The 20837-nt window shown below is 36.4% G+C and overlaps 1 protein-coding gene across 3 annotated transcripts in view; it reads right to left on the bottom strand.

The window, feature by feature from the left end:
- The window catches only part of PKHD1L1 (PKHD1 like 1), a 157735-nt gene that overhangs the window by 20691 nt on the left and 116207 nt on the right, over positions 1–20837 (bottom strand). For all 3 annotated transcript variants that reach the window (XM_053896133.1, XM_019467844.2, XM_019467845.2), the window contains exons 59-69: positions 19806–19979; positions 15349–15452; positions 14308–14437; positions 13258–13379; positions 11643–11733; positions 7916–8064; positions 7711–7833; positions 6814–6925; positions 6617–6733; positions 3344–3509; positions 135–367 (exon numbers count right to left, since the gene is read on the bottom strand). In XM_053896133.1, the coding sequence (XP_053752108.1) occupies positions 135–367; positions 3344–3509; positions 6617–6733; positions 6814–6925; positions 7711–7833; positions 7916–8064; positions 11643–11733; positions 13258–13379; positions 14308–14437; positions 15349–15452; positions 19806–19979 (1521 nt within the window). The remainder of the gene's footprint in view (positions 1–134; positions 368–3343; positions 3510–6616; positions 6734–6813; positions 6926–7710; positions 7834–7915; positions 8065–11642; positions 11734–13257; positions 13380–14307; positions 14438–15348; positions 15453–19805; positions 19980–20837) is intronic.

Below are 20837 nucleotides of genomic sequence, written 5' to 3'. Positions count from 1 at the left end.
GACTATATTTTTCATTTACGTAAGATTAGTAAGTAGAAAATATGTTATTGATTGAGTACCCCAATTAGTAAACATAAAAACATATGTACTTTGTTTCACAAACTTGAGGACTAACAGAATAATATCCAACGAACCTTTGTAAGGTGCTTTCTCAGTTACAGGAATTCTACTTCCATTTGGGAATGTGAGCATCACCTTAGGAATTCTGTAGTCTCCAATTCCAAATTGACTATTTCCATTCCATTCGTATTCTGCTTGAGGTATCACTGAACCAGAATTTCCCAGAAAGGAGCCATCCATGTCTCTGAGAAAAGATTTCCTTTTGGCATCACAAACCATGTCTACACAATCAGATGGATTCACCTTACTGTGGAGAAAAAGTAAAACAGATGAATATTTAGATTAAGTATCCTTCCCCTGTTTCTAGGGGAACACTCAATTGAGTGTTTGATAAGAGAGTATCCAGGAGTGCCTGGGTGGCTCAGTTGGTTGAGCGTCCGACTTTGGCTCAGGTCATGATCTCACAGCTTGTGAGTTTGAGCCCCGTGTTGGGCTCTGTGCTGACATTTCAGAGCCTGGGGCCTGCTTCGGCTTCTGTGTGTCCCTCTCTCTCTGCCCCTAACCTACTTGCACTCTGTCTCTGTCTGTCTCACAAATAAATAAACATTAAAAAAAATTAAAAAAAAAAGAGTATCCAAAAGAGTTTTTGATTGATTGAATCTTATCATTTCAGAAAGGATTCAAAGTAGGACCAAGTAGCATATATAATTAGTATTGTAATGAGGTCTGCTTTTCCATTCTGTTGGTATTATTATTAATTCATTGGAATTTCAAAAGTACAAGTTATACCTGTAGGATATAAAATTAGAATTCCATTTTGCTATTCCATATTTTGTTGGGAAGATTTCATCTTTCTACATTGCTCACAGTGTACTAACACTGTCCCATCAAGCAGGTGAACAGTTACTCTGTTGTGCAGGACATACAAAATCCCTGTGCTGGCAGGGAAGTCTTTATTATTTTTCCCTTCCTATTTTTTTTTCATGGGTCTTTAACATTTATAAGTATTCTATGCTTAGTATAAAATAATGCAAATACTTAATAAAAGTTCAGTCTCCTTCACTTTCCTATCTCAAGCTCTTAGGCCATTACCAATTGCAGATTAGTATATATTCCTATAGACTTTTATTTATGTAGATAGAAACAGATATACTTGGATTATAATTGTTATGCTATATATTTCAGTAACCATTATGTAAATACCCAAACTGTAAGAGATGAAATACTATAAAGTCATTCATTATGCAGTTCAACCATACATGGCATTCTGCCTTCAACTTGAGCTACCTGGAGTGTTGATTGTTAGCTGTTTCTAATAGTAAAATAGGTGCTTAATTTGCAAAATACTGCACATTGCATAGTATACATGGTATATTGTGTAGTTACACTATGTCGTGCTACATGGTATGGGGAAATACATCTTATTCCAGAGTTATAACAACAAAATAATAATGGAAAGCTCAGATCTATTAGATAGTGTTTAGCATCTTGCTCCCTTTTTGCTGTAAGGGGGACATGTGGGGTAAGTTACTATACTATACTACTGTACTATAACAGTTTTGGAGATGACTTGAATACATAGTTCATGTGTTCTCTGTATTCAAGTATGCGAAGAGTGCTTTTGTGAGCAAGTCTGTGGGAAGAGTACCCAGTGGCACACTTATATTATGGATTAGGGCTCTGTCTTTACTTCGTATTGCAAAGAAACAGAGGCTGAAATATAGATTTTTGTTCAAATGATTTATTGAAGGAGTACCATCAAAAAAGAAGGAGAGAAGCCACATAGGGAAAGGGAAAGAAAACAAGGTGACTGTGGTCTGTGGGCTAGTTTCAATCTTATCTCAGGGGTACCTCTGGATCATTAACTGTACTGAGAGTTGCTTCCACCTGGAGATAAGGAGGCTGCCCTTTTGAACTCCTGTATAAACTAGTCATTTTCCATGGATTGCAAAAAGGTGGTGTTAGGGAGGGTTTTAGCCCCCCCAAGGCTATTCCTGTTTGGCTAACAGCAATTTTCTGGAAAAGTGGGCAACTGTAGGTTATTATTGGCCAACATTTAAAGCACTAGGGCCTTGTAAAGGGGATCTGAGAGAACATCAATAGCATCCTAATAAAAGCACAGAGCTCAAAGACTATTTTAAAATGTATTTTCTTCATGACCTAGTTATTAAAATTATATATTACATCTGAAAGATTCAATGATAACTAAATAGGAGCTAATAATCTGCTAGTGGGGGGAGGCTCTATTGAGCCAAAAATACTACAGTTCAATAATTAATTACTAAATGAAGAGGTGTGCAGTTATCATCAAAACAAAATTAGATGATAAGCACCTGGGTGGCTCAGTCTTTGGAGCATCTGACTCTTGATTTCAGCTCAGGTCATGAAAGTGTTGTGGAATCGAGCCCTGTGTCAGGCTCCACGCTCAGCATGGAAATTAAGATTAAGTGCTTAAGATTCTCTCTCCCCCTCTGCCCCTCTCCCCAACTCGTGTGTTCTCTCTAAAATAAAATTAAAAATTTAAAAAAAAACCCACAAAATCAGATGAAGTCAAACTATTTATGAAAACACTGCATTTCTGTGAAGAGATGTCTATCTAATTAGCAGTTTTCCTTGTCTTCTTCCTATACTGAAAATGGTCAAAGATCTCTCATAAAATATTTCTTTCCTCCAATCTTGTCTTACATCTAAATTCCTGATTTGCATCTCCTACAAAGTGTAGCAGTTATTGGCTATCTTCTTTTAAGATTTAGAATCTAAGTGGCTCAGCTTCTAGAAATAGTCTGACACTGACTTTTGTGATTAAAAAGTCACTGGGCTAAGTTTTTGCATATTCTCAGTCACAGTGATTATAATGACTGACATTTAATTTCAAAGTGCATGATGGAGTGAACATGATAAGATATTTGGAAAGCAATGGGAAACAAAAGAGGTAAGGAAAAGGGAAGAAATGATAGAGACGTCTCTCATTCCTGATGATTATTTATGGAGAGATATTAATGTACAACACGCTCCTAACCTGGTCTCAATATTTTATGTTGAATGATGGTATTATCATGTATGGAAAAAACAGAGTGAGAAAATATACACATCAAAGCCTACTTTTTCAATTTAACTGAAAATACAGATGCATTAGCCTTAATTTTCATGATGCTGATTAAAATTTTATAGAAATTAATATTTACTTTAATATAGCAACTTTCTCAGATCTATGATGGGGGAAAAAGACAAGGCAAAGCTATAAATACAGGAAAGAAAAAAACTGGGATTTCATATATTATACCTTATATCAGGCCTGTGTATGAATATTTTTGATTGTTCAGTGGTATCAACCAGCTGTATGTTCTTCACATGGATGGGATGCTGTAAATCTTCATTTAAAGGGTTAGTAATGAATATCACATTAGTTTCACCTGAACAAACATTCTTAAATCCAACAAATGTTGAACCTAAAACATAAATAACAAAAAAATAATAAATAATTTTTTATGAAGAAAGTAATAGAATCAGTTTCATTTCATGTACATTCCAGCAAACGCATCATTTAACACCACCTTGAACAGGGAGCTCTTTCCTTATGTGGTAGCTAGTCCTCCACTAGTTATGTTAGATTGTTGCTTCCCTATATCAATACCATTGAATAGTCCTCTCATATTTTCTCTGAGCTTTGATATGTGATTTGCTGTGACTAATGGGACAAGCGCAACTGTGATTTAAGTAGATCTGAAAAGTCTTGTGTATTAGGGCTTGCTCTCTTTTGGTGTTCTTGGGGAATCTTGTGATTTCCAGAATGTGAATGAGACTAGGAGAAATGTGGCCCAATTACTCTGGTCAAAGACCAGCCCAACCATTAGCAAGCACCAACCACCAGACATGGAAGTGAGACTGTCTTAGACAACTACTCCCTATCCATCCTGTAAACTGATGGCAGCCTATGGAATAATCCAAGATGAGACCAGCAGACAACTATCAGCTGAACAGAGCCCAAACTGCCAATCCACAGAATTATGAGATAATAAATGGTTGTTTAAAGACTCTAACTTTGGGTAGTAATTTGTTATGCAGCAAAGACTAACGGACACATTGTTTTTTGGGTTTTTTTGGCCTTATTTCATATATTGTGTGACCAGAAGATAACATTTATTGAATCCAAAACTTAAACTCCATTGTACTTAAAATCCAATAACTCAAAAATAGGAGAAAAAAAAAGGTGACTCCAGAGTTCTTAAATCAGTTACGTGCTATCTACTACTCTTCCTGATACTTTTTTCCTAAGATGATATTGTATATACATGAATATGAGCCTGTAGATGAATATTAATGAAATAGCAAAGTAGTGGATACTGTTTGTAAGCTGTATAGATCTGCTTTCCTGGCCCAGTGCACTGCCCCTTAGTTCCTGTGTTGGCTGCTAACTACTCACAGCTGCCCCCTTCTCTGGAGAATTGCCTTCGATCAGATCAGATGACAGCTCTGTCTCTTAAGAGATTATGCACTCCTAGCACCACCACCAAAAGGTTACCGTGCCTGATTGGCAAGTGATACAGAAGGCTCCCTTGCCTCAAGAGGGGGAAACTAAGTGGTACAGCTCACACTGCACAGCCCTGTGAGGTTTCAAGAAGGAGCTAGACTCCAGCTGGGACCATATCCTTGCTTACTCCTTCCTCTGCCCTGTCCTACTTCCCTCACTCCCTTTCTTGTGAACGTGTATCATTCATAAACCACCTGCACAAGAATCCTATCTCTGGCTTTACTTTTAGACCACCTGATTTAGACAGCTGGAACCATAAGTGGTCCTGGGATATATAGTGTAATGATGCAATGATGAATCTAGTTCACTTGCTGTCTAGATGGGAATGAGGACACCCTTACTGGTGGTAGGTGTAGTACTGACAGTCTCTGGAATGCTGTAACAGTGCAATTGTTAAGATTTCACCTGTGGTGAACTGGGATAATATCTAAGTGGAAAGAATTGCTCTGGCTTGTACAGTAACTTTGGCATTTGAGTGGAAGAGGGGAAATAGTAATTACAAGGAAACTAGAAGAAGTCAACTGTTGACCCTCACTGATGCTTTGAAGAAAGAAAATGTAAGTTGTGGTGATCAATCACAAATTCAAAGCAAACCTCAGGATCTAATCATAAAACCAGCAGAACGTTCCTAGAAGGTGGAATTTCAGACTGGCAAGTCTCCTACTTCAAAGTCATGGCTCTAATAGAAAAGAAATGGAACCCTGAGTTAGGATGGGAATATAGAAGAAGATGAACTTCAACCTTGAAACTCTGGGTTCCCCTTGAATGTCCAGATCTGTGCAAGTGGTCCACTTCTTCCTTATTAGAGCTTAGCTGCCCTGCCCTACTTGTTTGAAATCCTGACAAGACTTCAAAAGAGGTAGTTTTTTATAAGGAAAATCTTGCCTTTTTCAGGATCTGTCTCTGCCTCCCCTTCTAGAAAACAGAGCAGTAAGCCTGGTCAAGTCTCAACATGGCCTCACTGGGAAAGCTCTAAGCATGCTATGGGATGAGAGGAGTTATATACCAAAGGAACTGCACAAGCTGAGTAACATGTACTGGCAGGAATTAGGAGTATATATTGGAGAGTAAACTGTGATGGTGTTAGATCAGGGGTAAAGAATATAAAGCTAGACAAGGGAGAGTGTCAATATGGATGAGGGTATTCTCCCATGTTGCTGCCATGGCTTTTCCAAGTTTGGGAAAAATAATGTTCCACCTTAAATGAAGTAGAATGGTAAGAATTGTCATGGCAGACTGTAGAAGAAGGATTCAAAAGATTCTGAGCAATGGACAATATTGGAATCACTCTATTATATAATGCCTGTGCATTTCAGCTCAAACTGGGGATGGCCTTGAAAGAGTATGGTGTGGGTGGATTCTGCTATGGGATAGAAATTTGGGTAGTACACAGGGTGATCCACTTCGTGTGAAGAGTGGAGTGGTCTGAGGTAAGGATAAACATGGACTACAGGCAGTGGTAAATGACACAGCTAGTTAGTCAGGGGCCTGGAAAGAATAAGACTGGATGATTGGGTAAAAGGAAGCCTGAGGGAAAAGCAAGGGTATGGGTCAATGGGAGTAAGCATATAAATGATCACAAAGCAGTATCAACTATGGAAGAAGCACTGAAGAAATAAGGGAACAGAATAATATAGCCAGTAGATGTTACTATGCTCTTAGGTTTTATAAGCTTAAATTTCTTCAGTTCTAAAGAGAGATAATAATATATAACCCTACTTACATAAAAGGGCTTTTATAATTGATAGAAACTAATTAATGTTAAATCACTATACCAGTGTTATTTCTGTTGTTTTAGAAGGTAAAATAAATGGGACTTCTTTAACATATACAAATTTGGCAGGGGACCACTCTTCAAATTGACTGATAATCTGATTTCTTTGCTTCTCATACTGAGCAGATTCATATATAAGTTTATTTAATCATTATTTTTTTTTATTTACAGTGAAACATTATGAGATATATTCTACATATTCTTTATAGAACTTGATTAAGTAGATTTTTCAAGACTATGTTTAAACTTGCCTGAGATATCCAAAAGGCCACTAATGGCAGTGTAACTCATGATCCCTGCATGGGGCTTCCGGGGTGCCATGTTATGTGCTGAAGCAAAGGTAGGCCAGCAAATCCCACTTCTCCCACCTGTTATAAAAGAAAGAAAGTTAATAAAATTCAAATATGCATTCATATGAACACCAAAATTAAATTTCTAAAATTTTCACCTGATGGAGGTCTGGTGCTCCGATGGGCAGCAGAAAGTTCGATATTTGGATCATCGTTAGTTAGGACATCAGAGCAATTAAATCCAGGGCTACTTCCAACAATTAATGAGCTCTATTAAAAAAAATTCAAACAGTACAGCTTAAATAATAGCTTTTCTTCAAGAAAAACATTATAATGGGTAATTCTAAATTCCACTGTAGCAAAACACAGCCTTTCAGTTTGAGGAATGGATCATTCATAAAACCAAGATGAAAGGATGTGATTTTATGCCCTGAATAGAATTACAGTCAAATTGGAAGGGGGAAGACAGGCAGATAAATTTTTATATATAATGACATATTTCTGTGACAGAAATATGCCCAGGGAAAAAGTAGAAACAAAAAGAGGAGAAAGTGTCAATACTATCTAAGCAAATTCAGGAAAGGTTTCACAAAGGAAATGAAAATTTAACTATGGCAATATTAGCAGGTGGCAAGCAAGAAGGGGTGAGGAGAACATGGAGGAGAGGGAAGGATACAGCATTTCCTGGCAGAAGACAATGAGAACAAGGGGAGGATGTTTGGACTAGCCAAGCTATGAAGTCATAGAGATCATTCTTCAAAAAAAAAATTTTTTTTTAACATTTATTTATTTTTGAGAGAGAGAGTGTGTCTGTGAATGGGGGAGGGACAGAGAGATAGAGGGAGACACAGAATCTGAAGCAAGCTCCAGGCTCTGAGCTTTCAGTGCAGAGGCCAACGTGGGGCTTGAACCCACAAACCATGAGATCATAACCTGAGCCAAAGTCAGATGCTTAACCAACTGAGCCACCCAGGTGCCCCATCAAGGAGATTGTTCTTATTGGAACTTCGAAACGTTCACCTTTTCTTCTTATTGTGGCTGTATTCATTTCTTACCTTAATTTGCACTGTTTTACTGGAAATTTTGTGAGATACAGCAGCTGGTGTGTAAATCATTGAAAAAATGGCCATTCCATTGTCAACCAGAGTCACATTATAGATATGCATACTCTCTGTGGTCTGTAAAACAACTTGTAGGTCACATAGCACAAAATACAATCATAAAACAAGATAAACAAGCACCATATTGGATCACATTTACCTGAAAATAAATTCCATAATCCCAGCATGTCCAAATGGTAAATCCTTGTATAAGAGAACATCCAGGAAGGCCATCTTGGTTCATATAAATACCATATAAACCTCCATGCGCTTCATTGTCAAACCACTTTTCCATGGGATTAGACTGACCTTGGAAGGAAATATGAAAACGGAGAATATTATAAATCATGTCCTAGAGCTTTATGAACAGTACAGGTTAAAGTTAAATTTTTTAAAAATTAAATACAATAAAACCCTGGATTGCGATTAACTTGTTCTGCAAGTGTTCTGCAAGAGGAATAAACATTTCTAATAAACTTTAACTTGATAAATGAGTGATGTTTTGCAATATGAGTAGTACATGATGCCAAATGTCACGTGATTACGACTCAGCCCATGGTTCTTGAAATTTGCTTTGATATACAGGTGCTTTGGATTACAAGCATGTTTCTGGAATGAATTATGCTTGCAAACCAAGGTTTTACTATATATAATTCTTATGCAAATTTAAACATGATCAAATATTTTTATGGCTTGGCCATTTATGGCTTACTCTACTCAGTATTTAATCTTATTTAACTTGTCCCTTTACCAGTAGAATGATTGTATACTCATTTGCATAAGTTTGGTTTAGTTGCTAGCACACTGAATTTACTATATCTGACTAAACCAAACATGAATTTCATGAGAAAGTACATGAAGTTTGGATTCAAAGAAGGCTAATTTTGAAACACAAGTGATACCACATGCTGTTTATAAAATGCTTCCCCTACACACCTTTTTGTTGCTGGTTCCTTCCGGTCACCCCATTTTCAAGTTAAGTGTCACTTCCTTAGAAGGCTTTCTTTTGACTATCTGATTCAAAGTAGCACCTCAGTTTCTCCACATGGCAATTAAAATTATTTTATTATTACTTATTCATGAATTGTCCATCTCCTCTGTCCTATTAGAATGTAAGCTTCATGAGAGAACACACTGTGTCTGTCTACCTCATTGATCACCGTATTCCCAGAGTCTAGAGGGTAATGCAGAGATAGGTGCTCATTTAACTACCTGTTGAATTAATGTATGTATGACCTTGGAAACATTGTTTAACCTTTTAGAACCTCAGTGTCTTTATATATAAAAACTTTGGGGGCACCTGGGTGGCTCAGTCAGTTGAGTGTTCATATGACTCTTGATTTTGATTCAGGCCATGATCTCATGGTTTGTGAGATTAAGCCCCATGTCGGACTGTGAGCCAATAGTGCAGAGCCTACTTGGGATTCTCTCTCTTTCTCTCTGCCTCTTCCTCTTTCTCCAAATAAATAAATAAACTTAAAAAACGTTTTAATGCCTAACTGAGAGTAGTTTCAAACTGAAATTAAATAACCCACATAAAGTGCCTCAATAAATGGACGCTATACTCTTTATTAATATATAAGATAATTATGGGGCACCTGGGTGGCTCTGTCGGTTGAGTGTCTGACTTTGGCTCAGGTCATGAGCTCACAGTTCATGGGTTTGAGCCCCACGCTGGGCTCTGTGCTCACAGCTCAGAGCCTGGACACTGTTTTGGATTCTGTGTCTCCCCCTCTCCCTGCCCCTCCCCTGCTTGTGCTCTATTTCTCTCTCAAAAATAAATAAACATTAAAAAAAATTTGTTTTAAATATATAGGATAATTGAGGTGGATATTTATGAAACTTTATTTATGTCCAAGTCAGATCAGCAACCTTAATAACTCCCTCCCAAGCATGCATACATACATTGAAGGATTCCTTATATACAGCAGCATCACCTCCTGAACTTTACTTAGTACCAGTTCTCTTGTCCAAATCTCCTGGTGTTTGACTTCTTCCTATCTTCTATTGATTTTCCTTTCCTCCTAATGCTTTGGGATTGACATTTTACTTATCAACTGCCTGGATTCTGTTTTGTTTTCTCCATAAGAAGCTGTTCACATGTCTCTCCCTTGGTCCCACACAGTGTTGCCCCTGGGACCCAGTGTGGGTCAGGGTTCCCCTCCCCACCTCCTGGCCTCTCACTGTGGGCCTCTTGGTGCCAGCCTCCTACTTGCCTGGGAGGTGGACTGGATAGGTTGGTGTCCCATTCCATGAGCATAAACCCTCAATTCCTCAGTAATGTCTCCTATTTCAATTTCTCTAAATCCCAAACTTCCTCGTAAACACTCTCAATTATTTAGGAATATCACTAATTAAATATTCCTAAATATTTAATTAGTTGGTGAAACACACATATTAGTAAATGTTCATATTCACAGGTAGTATTTTGATTTAAAAAAATCCAGGACTACTTCAAACAAGTTGCAGAAGAACTACATATTGTAAAATTTTAGTCAAAGAAAACCTTTAAGTTGTTGGGAATTAAAATATTTAATAAGAGCATATAATAAGGAATTTGTTGGAAGTTGTTTTATTCCTTCAAAATGTATTTTGCATAAGAATAATATTAGCTTAAGCCCAATGATTTTTGAATTTACAGAAAAAATACTGACTCAAACAATCTTAAAAACAACCATACTGAGATATAAAAACCAGATGTACAAGGGATATAAAGTCTTCAGAGAAAGTCCCATTTCCCCTAAGTTTCTCAAGAGGTGAACCCTGCAGTTCTAGTATTTATTTTATTTTGATCTGATAATTCATTTAACTAACTGAAAAACCAAAAGGTTATAAAAAATTATACAATAATAAGTCACCAGTCACCCTGATCTTACTCACCTTGTTTTTTTGTTTGTTTGTTTTTACACTTTGTGTCTCTTTAAACACAAATACCCTACATATTCATATTTTCTTTCCTTTCTTCCATAAAGCATATCACAAACAAAACCATATTGTATATATATTGTTCTGCAATCTCCATTTATCACTTAAGAATATCTTTGGGGATTTCTCTCTCCATATCAGTACATCAATATGTATCTTCTTCCTTCTTTTTGAGAGGTCCCTAGTGTTCCAATGTCTGGCTTTATAAAACTAGTCCACTGTTATTGTACACGAGGCAGGGCCCAGTTTCCTGCTAGCAGACAATGCTGTGATGAATCACTTTGTTCATAAGTCATTTTCTAAGTGTTGTAGAGGCAAATGTTAGATTGCCAGAAGTGGAAATGTTGAGCCAAAGGCAAATGCTCCTATAATTTTGGCAGCGACTGCCCTGGTCCCCTTTATAGGAGTTGGTTATATTTGTCATTCAACCAGCAATGTGTAGATGTCCTAGCTTTCCTACAGCCTTGCCAAAAGAGTAGTTGTTTGGTTAATTTTGGACTTTTACTCATCTAATAGAAATGTATCCGAGAACTGTTTATGCCCTTTGACTTTTTCATGCTTGTAGGTTTAAACACAGGAAGAGTGAACATTAATTCCTCTAAAGAAGAAGCATGAAACAGTGTCATATCCCTAGAGATATGTATCTCTATGCTTGAAAGTGTTACTTTTGTGAAAGTAGTAGTGGGATGAGGCACTCACTGGTCCAACACCAGCCACATCAAGAATTGAAGTGACTGCTAGAGTTTTTCAATCATAAACATGGAAGAGTAATTATCCTTAAAAGTCTATTCCTTTTTTCTTTAGACCCAATGGTATCTTCAAATAATTTAGCTTGTTGACTTCTTTTAGTGTCCTGGAGGAGGAGATACTATATATTGAACTAACAAACAATAATTATTTCTTTCTAACCAATTTGAACACGGTATTTCCTAGTTTTAGTGGCTCTGTGCCAAAAGACTTACTTGAGCAAGGTTCACCATCAATACGGTATCCCACCCTTCCAAATCCAGCCACGACATTATTTTGTAAGACTGTATTGGTCCCTCTGTTTACCTAGCACAGTGATAAAGAAAATGCCATGGGTCAGGCTCTTATACAACTATACAAAGAGATCAAGTATCAACATATATAGGAAAACTAATTATGACTACTCTTTAGGAGGAAAAATGTGTTTCATTATTCACCCTGTCCAAATTTACATTATAAATGAAGTATTGAAATTACCTTAGGTTCTTGGTATAAAATCATCACTAGATACTATGCCTTAGATTTCATTAGAAAACTACATGAAAGATATTTTTTTTTTATTTCAGTCACAAAATCCACTGGGTATCACTCAATAATTATAAGCCAAGGGCCAAATTCAGTACTACAGCAAGGTTAGTAGGATTTTATCACTCTTTGGTTATATTATGTTACCAATTTAACTTATTAAGAAAAAAACAACTAAGGCAATTACAGTAGACCATAAGATTCAATAGAAGCACTCACTAGTTTAAATAAAATCTGCTATAATAAAAACTGGTTAGGCAGTCACTGAACAATTTTATTTTATGAGACCAAAGTGGCAAAAAATGAAATGCATACAGTACAGAAGATTTAGTTTTCGCCTCTGGTGTCAGTGAAACAGCCAAAACTTCAACTATTTAAAGTATATTAAGCACTTTTATTTTTAAATATTATGATAAGAGAACAGAGTCAAGTGAAATCCATAAAAGTAAAATTAGTGTCTTTTCTTTCAAAAGGTACAGAAAACTTTAAAGATTTAGAATTGCCATTGGATGACATTTTCACATCTATAAATAGATGAAAGAGAACATTATCATAAATGTATATGTTTCAGGATTTTAGGTTTTACTTTAAGGTAATTGTTAATAGTTGCACAAAAACAAAACTCAATCCTTACCCCATATTCCGAAGAGAGCTATTTTTAAAATTCCTTTTGGTTCCTATGGCATAGGTAAGTAAAATAAAAACAAGATGGAGCTTTATTTCCTCCAAACCCTTCCTCTGTACTTTCTATTTGCTTGCCTGCCTTCTCATCCTACCCCTAACAACCTACAGTGATTGAAGAAACTTTATGAGCAACAAGAAGGGTTCAGCTAAGAATACCGATTAGACTAAATAACTTTGCATAGAGAATCATTAGAGTTTTAGATGAGAAAGAGATTTTAAAGATTCTGTAGTCTATTACTCTAATTTTCCTTACGAAGAAGAAAACTAAATTCAAAGTAGTAATATCGACAGGGCACTCAGTCAATTAACAGCAGAGAGACCCTGTACCAGAACTTCAAAGTGATAACTAATGTTGGAGAAACAAGGAAATAAGAGAATATTTAAACCACTGGACATCAACACAAAGAAAAATCCAATGGCTGTGGGAGCTTTCCACATCTTTTAAGAAAGTTTATTCTCTCCTTTCTTTAGCTTATTTTATTAGTTCACCAATCTTTAAGGAAGAAATAGTTTTCAGTATTTTGAGAATTACAGTTTCTACAGAATTTATAATCTTCAGTGAAGAAATTACAAATTATAATTTTGTATACCTTTGTATAACTATAAATCTGATCACTCTACCTCAATTGCTGCATGCCAGAGAGTTGAACTTAAATCCTTTCTGTTTTGATAGGTTCCCGGCCAAACTGAAAGTGCCACCAAGTTTCCTCGAACTCTGTTGGCATCCCCCCATATTCTTATTCCTGCAAAAAATTAATAAAATCCCCTCAAATACGTAAAAATTTGCAATGAGTCCTATGGGGAATGTCTTTCATGTTTCCATGAAATTCATTTTCTAGTTTGAGCCTGACAAATCAACCTCCTAAATTCTAGAGTACACCTTTTGAACTCTACCTCTTTAATAGACTACCTGCATTAAAATCTTCTGGGGTGCCTATTAAATATGTGGGTTGACAGGCTCTGCCTCAGATTTTACCAAACACATCAATTTTATACACATTAATGAGTTTGTATTGTGCTTTATATTGATATTCAAGAAAGTATAACCCCCTAAAACCAAGTCCAATTTTTAAAAAATAGTAACCTTTATTTGTGAATAATCTTTTTGATTGATATGTGAGGAGTATTTTAAGAGTCATAGTAATTTAAACTATTGGTGATTAGATGATTCACACGATATCATGGTCTGGTAAATAATTCTAGAGTTGTACTGCTATGGCTATGATAGCCATTGCCACATGCAACTACTTCAATATAAAGTAAGTACAATTCAAGTTAAGTGCAATTAGGGGTGCCTGGGTGGCTCAGTCAGTTGAGCATGTGACTCTCGATTTTGGCTGGGATCGTGATCCCGGGATCATGGAGTGAGTTCCATGACAGGCTCCGTGCCTGCTTGGAATTCTCCCTCTGCCCTCTCCCCGACTCGCACTCTCTCTCTCACTATAAAAAAAAATAAAAAGTACAATTAAAATTAAAAATCCAGTTATTCAATCACAGTAGCCACATTTTAAGTGCTCAGTAGCCACATGTGGTTTAGTAATTACCGTATTAGCATAGATATAGGCCATTTCCATGCTCACAAGAAGATCAATTAAACAGCATGGCTCTAGAGTCTTCAGATAAGATTGTCTCAGGAAGCATGTTATTTGGACAAAAATATTATCATACTACCTTCCCCCACTGTAAAGTGAATGATGTTGTCATCTATGTCCACTCCATCTGTTCCAAACACACCGATTGCTGGGGAAAAGCCATTATGAAAGGCACAGCCTCGAATATAAGATGAGCCATGATCTTGAATCTATGAAACATCAGGATTCAGTGAAAATTTTACAAATAAAATTAAATATATTTGAAGAAAAAATTTGAAGTAAGTGATTTTCAGGAAATAAATGCTCATAAATAAAATACTCAATTTACTTTCCATGAAAGAAGATGATTTCCCTGTATATCTTTTAATCCTGGAAATTTCCATGTCTTCAAATTATGATTAAGTAAAGCAAAAATGCATATTTAAATGTAGATAAAAATTCTGAAGTACTTTTCTATGCATTTATTTTCTATCATTACCTATAAAATGTTAAGGAACTAAAAAGTATTTTTCAGAATAATTTATTATATGATTAAGCAGGGACTTTTTTTAATTAAAAAAGGTGATGCTCTAGGCAGGGGGTTACAGTCAAACGTCTGTAGGAACCAGTCAATGAGTAGGACTGGGGCTGCAACCTCAAACCTGCAACATTATTTTTCATTTCCATAAGAAACATGTTCTCTCTCATTTTTTCTTCAATCACCAGCCTTCTAAGCACATCTATTTTGACAGAGGCTTGGATATGCACACATACTTTTCACTTGAGAAATATAAGCAAACCCCGCTATGTTTAATAGAAACTATTTGGAAGTATTTTTGGTCACTGCAATATAAAGTGGAGATATGAAATAATATCACAGATCTTTAATTCTTTCACCTTTGTGCTCCTTTTTTCTGTGTTTTCTTTCTGCCTTTTTTTTTTTTACTGACTTTAAATGCGTGACGTGGGTAAATCAAATGCTATGAGTCTAAAAAAGTTGGTGCGAAATGTATCTAAGGAAGTTACATTAGATCATAGTTTTAGCAATTCTAAGATATGGCATTTTTAGTAAAGTTAAATGAAAATCAAATCAAAATCAAAATGTTTCATTTTGAATATACACAAAAATTCAAGTACAAACCTGTTCTAAGTTAAGAAATGTTACTGCATATCTTGGATCTGTGCTATCCCTGAAGCCTTCTTGACCACAGTGATAAAATTCCACATTGCTTATCCTTGCATTTCCTGGCAGGGTAGGGAAGAAAGAGTTACATTTTTTTTTCTTGAAATAATAAAATTTGTGGTTTTGTAAGCTATAAGAATTGTAATTTTCCAAATAACAAATTTGTTTTAAACTTTTTCATTGAAATTTCATTTGTTCTTCTTTGTTCCTTTAATCTAAATAAGGCAGTATTTCTGGACTTTTTTTCACTGCCCTCCACAAGGGCCTTTTTGGACTTTTTTCTAATAGCCTCCCCTCCCCATGAAATTTCAATACCTCAGATATACTATATATCTGTTAATATATGGTGGCTCTTTGGGGGCCACAAACCATTGCTCATGTAAGTTTTTTGGTCCTGTTAAGAGCCATTTTTCATCCCCTTGGTAGTGATATTGTCCCTTTTGAGAACGCATGACATAAAGCACAAGATATAATTTACCCAACAGTTCAATTTTGATGCTCTAAAGAGATTTTAAGGGCATTATCTTTACATAATCCCTTCCAGAATAAGCATTGTAAGTATCTGCTCATCAGTTTGTCATAAGTACCATTGAGGTGACAAGAGACAATTTCATAGATTAGTAATAACAGCAATAGCAATCCATGAGAGATTACTCTGCCAAGTGCTGCACTAAGGGCTTAAAAGACAATTTGTGGTTTAATTCAAATCCTATGAGTTAGGAAGTTTTATTATTCTTATATTCTATATAAGAAAATAGAGCCACAGAGAATCATGGCTCATAAGCAACAGTAGAGGATATTTCCTGTTTCAAAAACTGATATTTAATAAAATGCAGTGGAGAAGAGTTACTTTGTACTGCAAGGGAAAAGCCTGTCTCAAAACCCATGTGCCAGCAATTGGATGTACGATGAAGAACATAATCATAAGCTAGAGACAGAGAAGAAATGGTTACTACAGATCATCTGGGCCTATAAAAGCCATAGATGTGTATAACATCACAAAACAATTTATAGGAGCAAGGAAAAATTGTCATGAGTATTGGATCCATCATGGATTTGAAGTGAGGCAGGTGTGGATTAGTATCCATGGTCAGAGCAATTTCATCCCTCTAATAATCTATTTATCTGTCTTTAAAAGGGGACAATATTTATGCATAGCACTATGGGGATTAAATGAGATAATATATGTTAAATGTTTAGCACAGTGCCTGGAATATTGTGCCATGATCATCATTACTGTTACCATCAGTTAAGCTCCTGTTGACATATTATAGCCAACAGGTAGAAGCTATACTGGGATGACTTCTTGCTCAGTATAAAAGCTTTCTAAAATTAGAACTGTTGCAAAACATAATAGGCAGAATTATGAACAAGTGAAGACCTGCTAAACATTTCAAGTCAAGAATAAATGAGTGAATCCTGGAACCCAGATTGTGGGATCGAAATATCAGTTTCCAAATAAAAGAATCAGCATTACTTGGAGGAATGACTTAGTCTCAGGCTCGGAAGAACAAAAGACATGCGTTTGTCACATCAGAAACTGAAGAAGCTAACGAAACCTAAATCAAAAGGACTTAGGCATCAACATGAAAATGTTTTGAAGGTCAGTGATGGGCCATTTTCATTTGTCAATGGCAACTGGGCATTTGTAATATCAGTAAGATTAACAATCACAATCCATATATGGATTAGAAAACACCAAATATGTTTAAATCCACAGAGCTCATAATGACACTAATAACAAACAAAAATTAAAGATGCTTTGTCACCTTTGGAGAATGGTTGGGCACCAACTTACTACTTCAAAACTAGGTAATAATAGGACAGAATCAGGCATTTTTCCTACACTTCGTATATAAACTATTTCTCAGGGTAGTCAAATAGTTGTCTGGGGAAGCTTCTCTTTACAGAAATATTCTAGATTACAAATAAGAAGGGAGTGGTAGAATTAAAATATCACCACTTTAAACCTCAGTGATTTAACAGATCCAGGCAATGATCATTAATAGCTGCTAACTTCACAAAAGAAGCTTACCAGACACAAATGGAATAATCATACATTACATGTCTACTTAGTGGAAAAGTACACCGTCAACCATGAAGAATTCTTGCCTAAAAATTGGGTCTGAGTATGATCAATTTTTTAGCTCTAAACTACCTATGATAGAAAATACAAAGGATACAGGAACAAGTGAAGTTCTAGGGATGAATTACTAAATTCTAGACTGTTGGAAATACTACTGAACAGGTGATCTAGGTTCTTTTGTACATAAACTGCAAGAAGAGATACATGAATCAGAGATTTAAAATTCACAGGGGCACCTGGGTGGCTCAGTTGGTTAAGCGTCCGACTTCGGCTCAGGTCATGATCTCACGTCTGTGAGTTCGAGCCCCGCGTCGAACTCTGTGCTGACAGCTCAGAGCCTGGAGCCTGTTTCAGATTCTGTGTCTCCCTCTCTCTCTGACCCTCCCCCGTTCATACTCTGTCTCTCTCTCTGTCTCAAAAATAAATAAATGTTTAAAAAAATTATAAAATTCACAACCAATTGCAGCATGGTCTTATTTAGATCCTGATTTGAACAAAGGGAATGCAAGCGGAAGGAAGGAAGGAAGGAAGGAAGGAAGGAAGGAAAGAGAAAGAATAAATTGGGGGAGTCTGAATAATCATTTGATATAAGGAATTACATTAACATTTTAGCATCTGATACTTACAAACATTTTTATTTATTTTTATTTATTTATTTTTTAACGTTTATTTATTTTTGAGACAGAGAGAGACAGAGCATGAACGGGGGAGGGTCAGAGAGTGGGAGACACAGAATCCGAAACAGGCTCCAGGCTCTGAGCTGTCAGCACAGAGCCCGACGCGGGGCTCGAACTCACGGACCGCAAGATCATGACCTGAGCTGAAGTCAGCCGCTCAACCGACTGAGCCACCCAGGCGCCCCTCTTACAAACATTTTTAAAGTCTTTTAAAGTTACATGCTGAAATATTTTTAGATGAAATAATATGTGATTGCTTCATTTACAATACCCAAGATATGGGAACAACCTAAGTGTCCACCAATGGATGAATGGATAAAGAAGATGGGGCATATATGAACAATGGAACATTATTAAGCCATTTAAGAAAAGAGGAACTCTTACCATTTGCTACCATTTGCCACAACACAGACAGACCTTGAGGGCATTATGCTAAGTGGGGTAAGTCAGAGAAAGACAAATACTGTATGAAACTCATATGTGGAATCTAAAAAAGCCATATTCATAAAAACAGAGTAGAATGGTGGTTACCAGGAGCTGGGGTGGTAGTGGTGGGGAATTAGGAAGATGTTGTTTAAGGGTATAAACTTGCAGCCTGCGGCTAAATAAATTCTGGAGATCTAATGTACAACGTAGTGATTACAGTCAACAACACTGTATTGTAACTTCAGAATTGCTAAGGGACTAGATCTTTATTGCTCTCGCCACACAAAAGACATATTATGTGCATGAAAGAGATGTTAGCTGACACTACAATGGTAATCATATTGGGATATATAAATGTATCAACATAAATACAGTGTACACCTTAAACTTATACAATGTTATGTCAATTATATCTCAATAAAAAAATGTATGTGGTTGCTTCAAAATAACCCAGGGGCTTGAAGAGAGTGGGTGGTCGTATAGTTGAAACAAGAATGACCAAAGTTGACCATTGTGGTACCTAGTGATGGGTACACTGGGGTTCATTACACATTTCTCTATGTTTGAAAATTTTGTATATATTTGAAATTTTCCTTCAAACAAAATTAACAGATCTATTGTGCTTGTTATCAAATGATTTCTGTTTGGGTGAGAAGCTGGGCTGTTACCTAAGGTCATTATTAATTTAATAATTCTTATTGTCTATGAAGATAAAATAAGTAGAAAAGTGTTAGGGATTTGGTTGTTGAGGGTAGCACCTGGGTTTACATAATCCCTCTCAAGGCTTCATTCTCCCATGTGTTAAAAACAAGACAACAGGCCCAAATTGGGAGTTGCTTATGCTCGGCCCCATGTCACCAAACTGAGACTGAACTTAATTACAGTTCCACTCCCAGAAATGGAATCTTAAACCAGTCAGTCAGGAATCACCTGATCAGCACTGGTTAGGTAATCTCCCTGATTAGCCCCTGACGTCCCCTAGAGGCAAGTAACCTGCTCCCTTCTGCCTGTAAAAGTATTTCATTTTGCACAGCTCTGTGGAGCTCCTTTCTATCCGCTAGATCAGACACTGCCTGATTCACAACCCATTGATTAAAGCCAGTAAGATCTTTAAAATGTACTCACTTGAATTTTTTAAACACGTGTGATCCTAAAAAGAAGTGACAATTGTTTAAGAAATGACTAAACATAGAAGAGACCATGTTATCTTTCAAATTTGTACCAACCTTTAAATGTCATCATATTTTCAGTGAATGAGCTGACCAGGACACGTGCACCAAAAGATTCCTTGAACCAACCTGGGTAATCTTCACCAAATATTTTGATGTTCCTACTCAGTATCCCAACATCAGCTGCTAACGTGTAGCTCTGACCTGTTCCAGGAACATGGTATCTTTCAGCTACAACAGAAAGGACAGCTAGATTATTACCAATGCTGAGAAATACCTGTGTTTATCAGTTCCTTTGTAATTCACAGGCCACATAAATTTCTAATATGCCAAAAGTCAACACAAATGTGTGAATTAATTAGATTTGCATGCTTAAACATACATAGATGGCAGACTGAAATTATGATAGTTTTAATTTTTTTCTTTCCAAGTTTTTATTTAAATTCCAGTTAACATATAGCATAATATTGGTTTCACGTGTGGAATTTGGTTATACAACACTTACGTACAACACCCGGTGCTCATCCCAAGTGCCCTCCTTAATCTCTCTCACCTATTTAACCGATCCCCCCCCACACCTGCCCTCTCGTAACCATCAGCTTGTCCTCTATACTTAAGAGTCTGTTTCTTGCTTTTCCTGTCTTTCTTCCCCCCCCCCCCCACATTCATTTGTTTTGTTTCTTAAATTCCACGTATGAGTAAAATCACATGGTATTTGTTTTTCTCGCACTTACTTGTTTCACTTAGCTTAATACCCCCTAGCTCCATCCACGTTGTTGCAAATGGCAAGATTTCACTCTCCTTTATGGTTGAATAATACTTCACTGTGTATATATGTACGTATGTATATACATATATACCACATCTTCTTTATCCATTCATCAGTCAATGGATATTTGGGCTCTTTCCATAATTTGACTATTGTAGATAATGTTGCTAGAAACATCAGGGTACATGTATCCCTTTGAATTACTATTTTTGTATCCTTTGGGTCAATACCAGGTAGTGCAATTGCTAGATCATAGATGGTTCTATTTTTAACTTTCTGAGGAACCTCCATAGTGTTCTCCAGAGTTGTTGCAGCAATTT

The sequence above is a fragment of the Panthera pardus genome, unplaced genomic scaffold (genome assembly GCF_024362965.1).
Source record: "Panthera pardus isolate Hobbes unplaced genomic scaffold, ASM2436296v1 HiC_scaffold_7, whole genome shotgun sequence".
In the NCBI taxonomy this organism is placed as follows: domain Eukaryota; kingdom Metazoa; phylum Chordata; class Mammalia; order Carnivora; family Felidae; genus Panthera; species Panthera pardus.
This window is presented reverse-complemented; position numbering and strand designations above follow the sequence as displayed.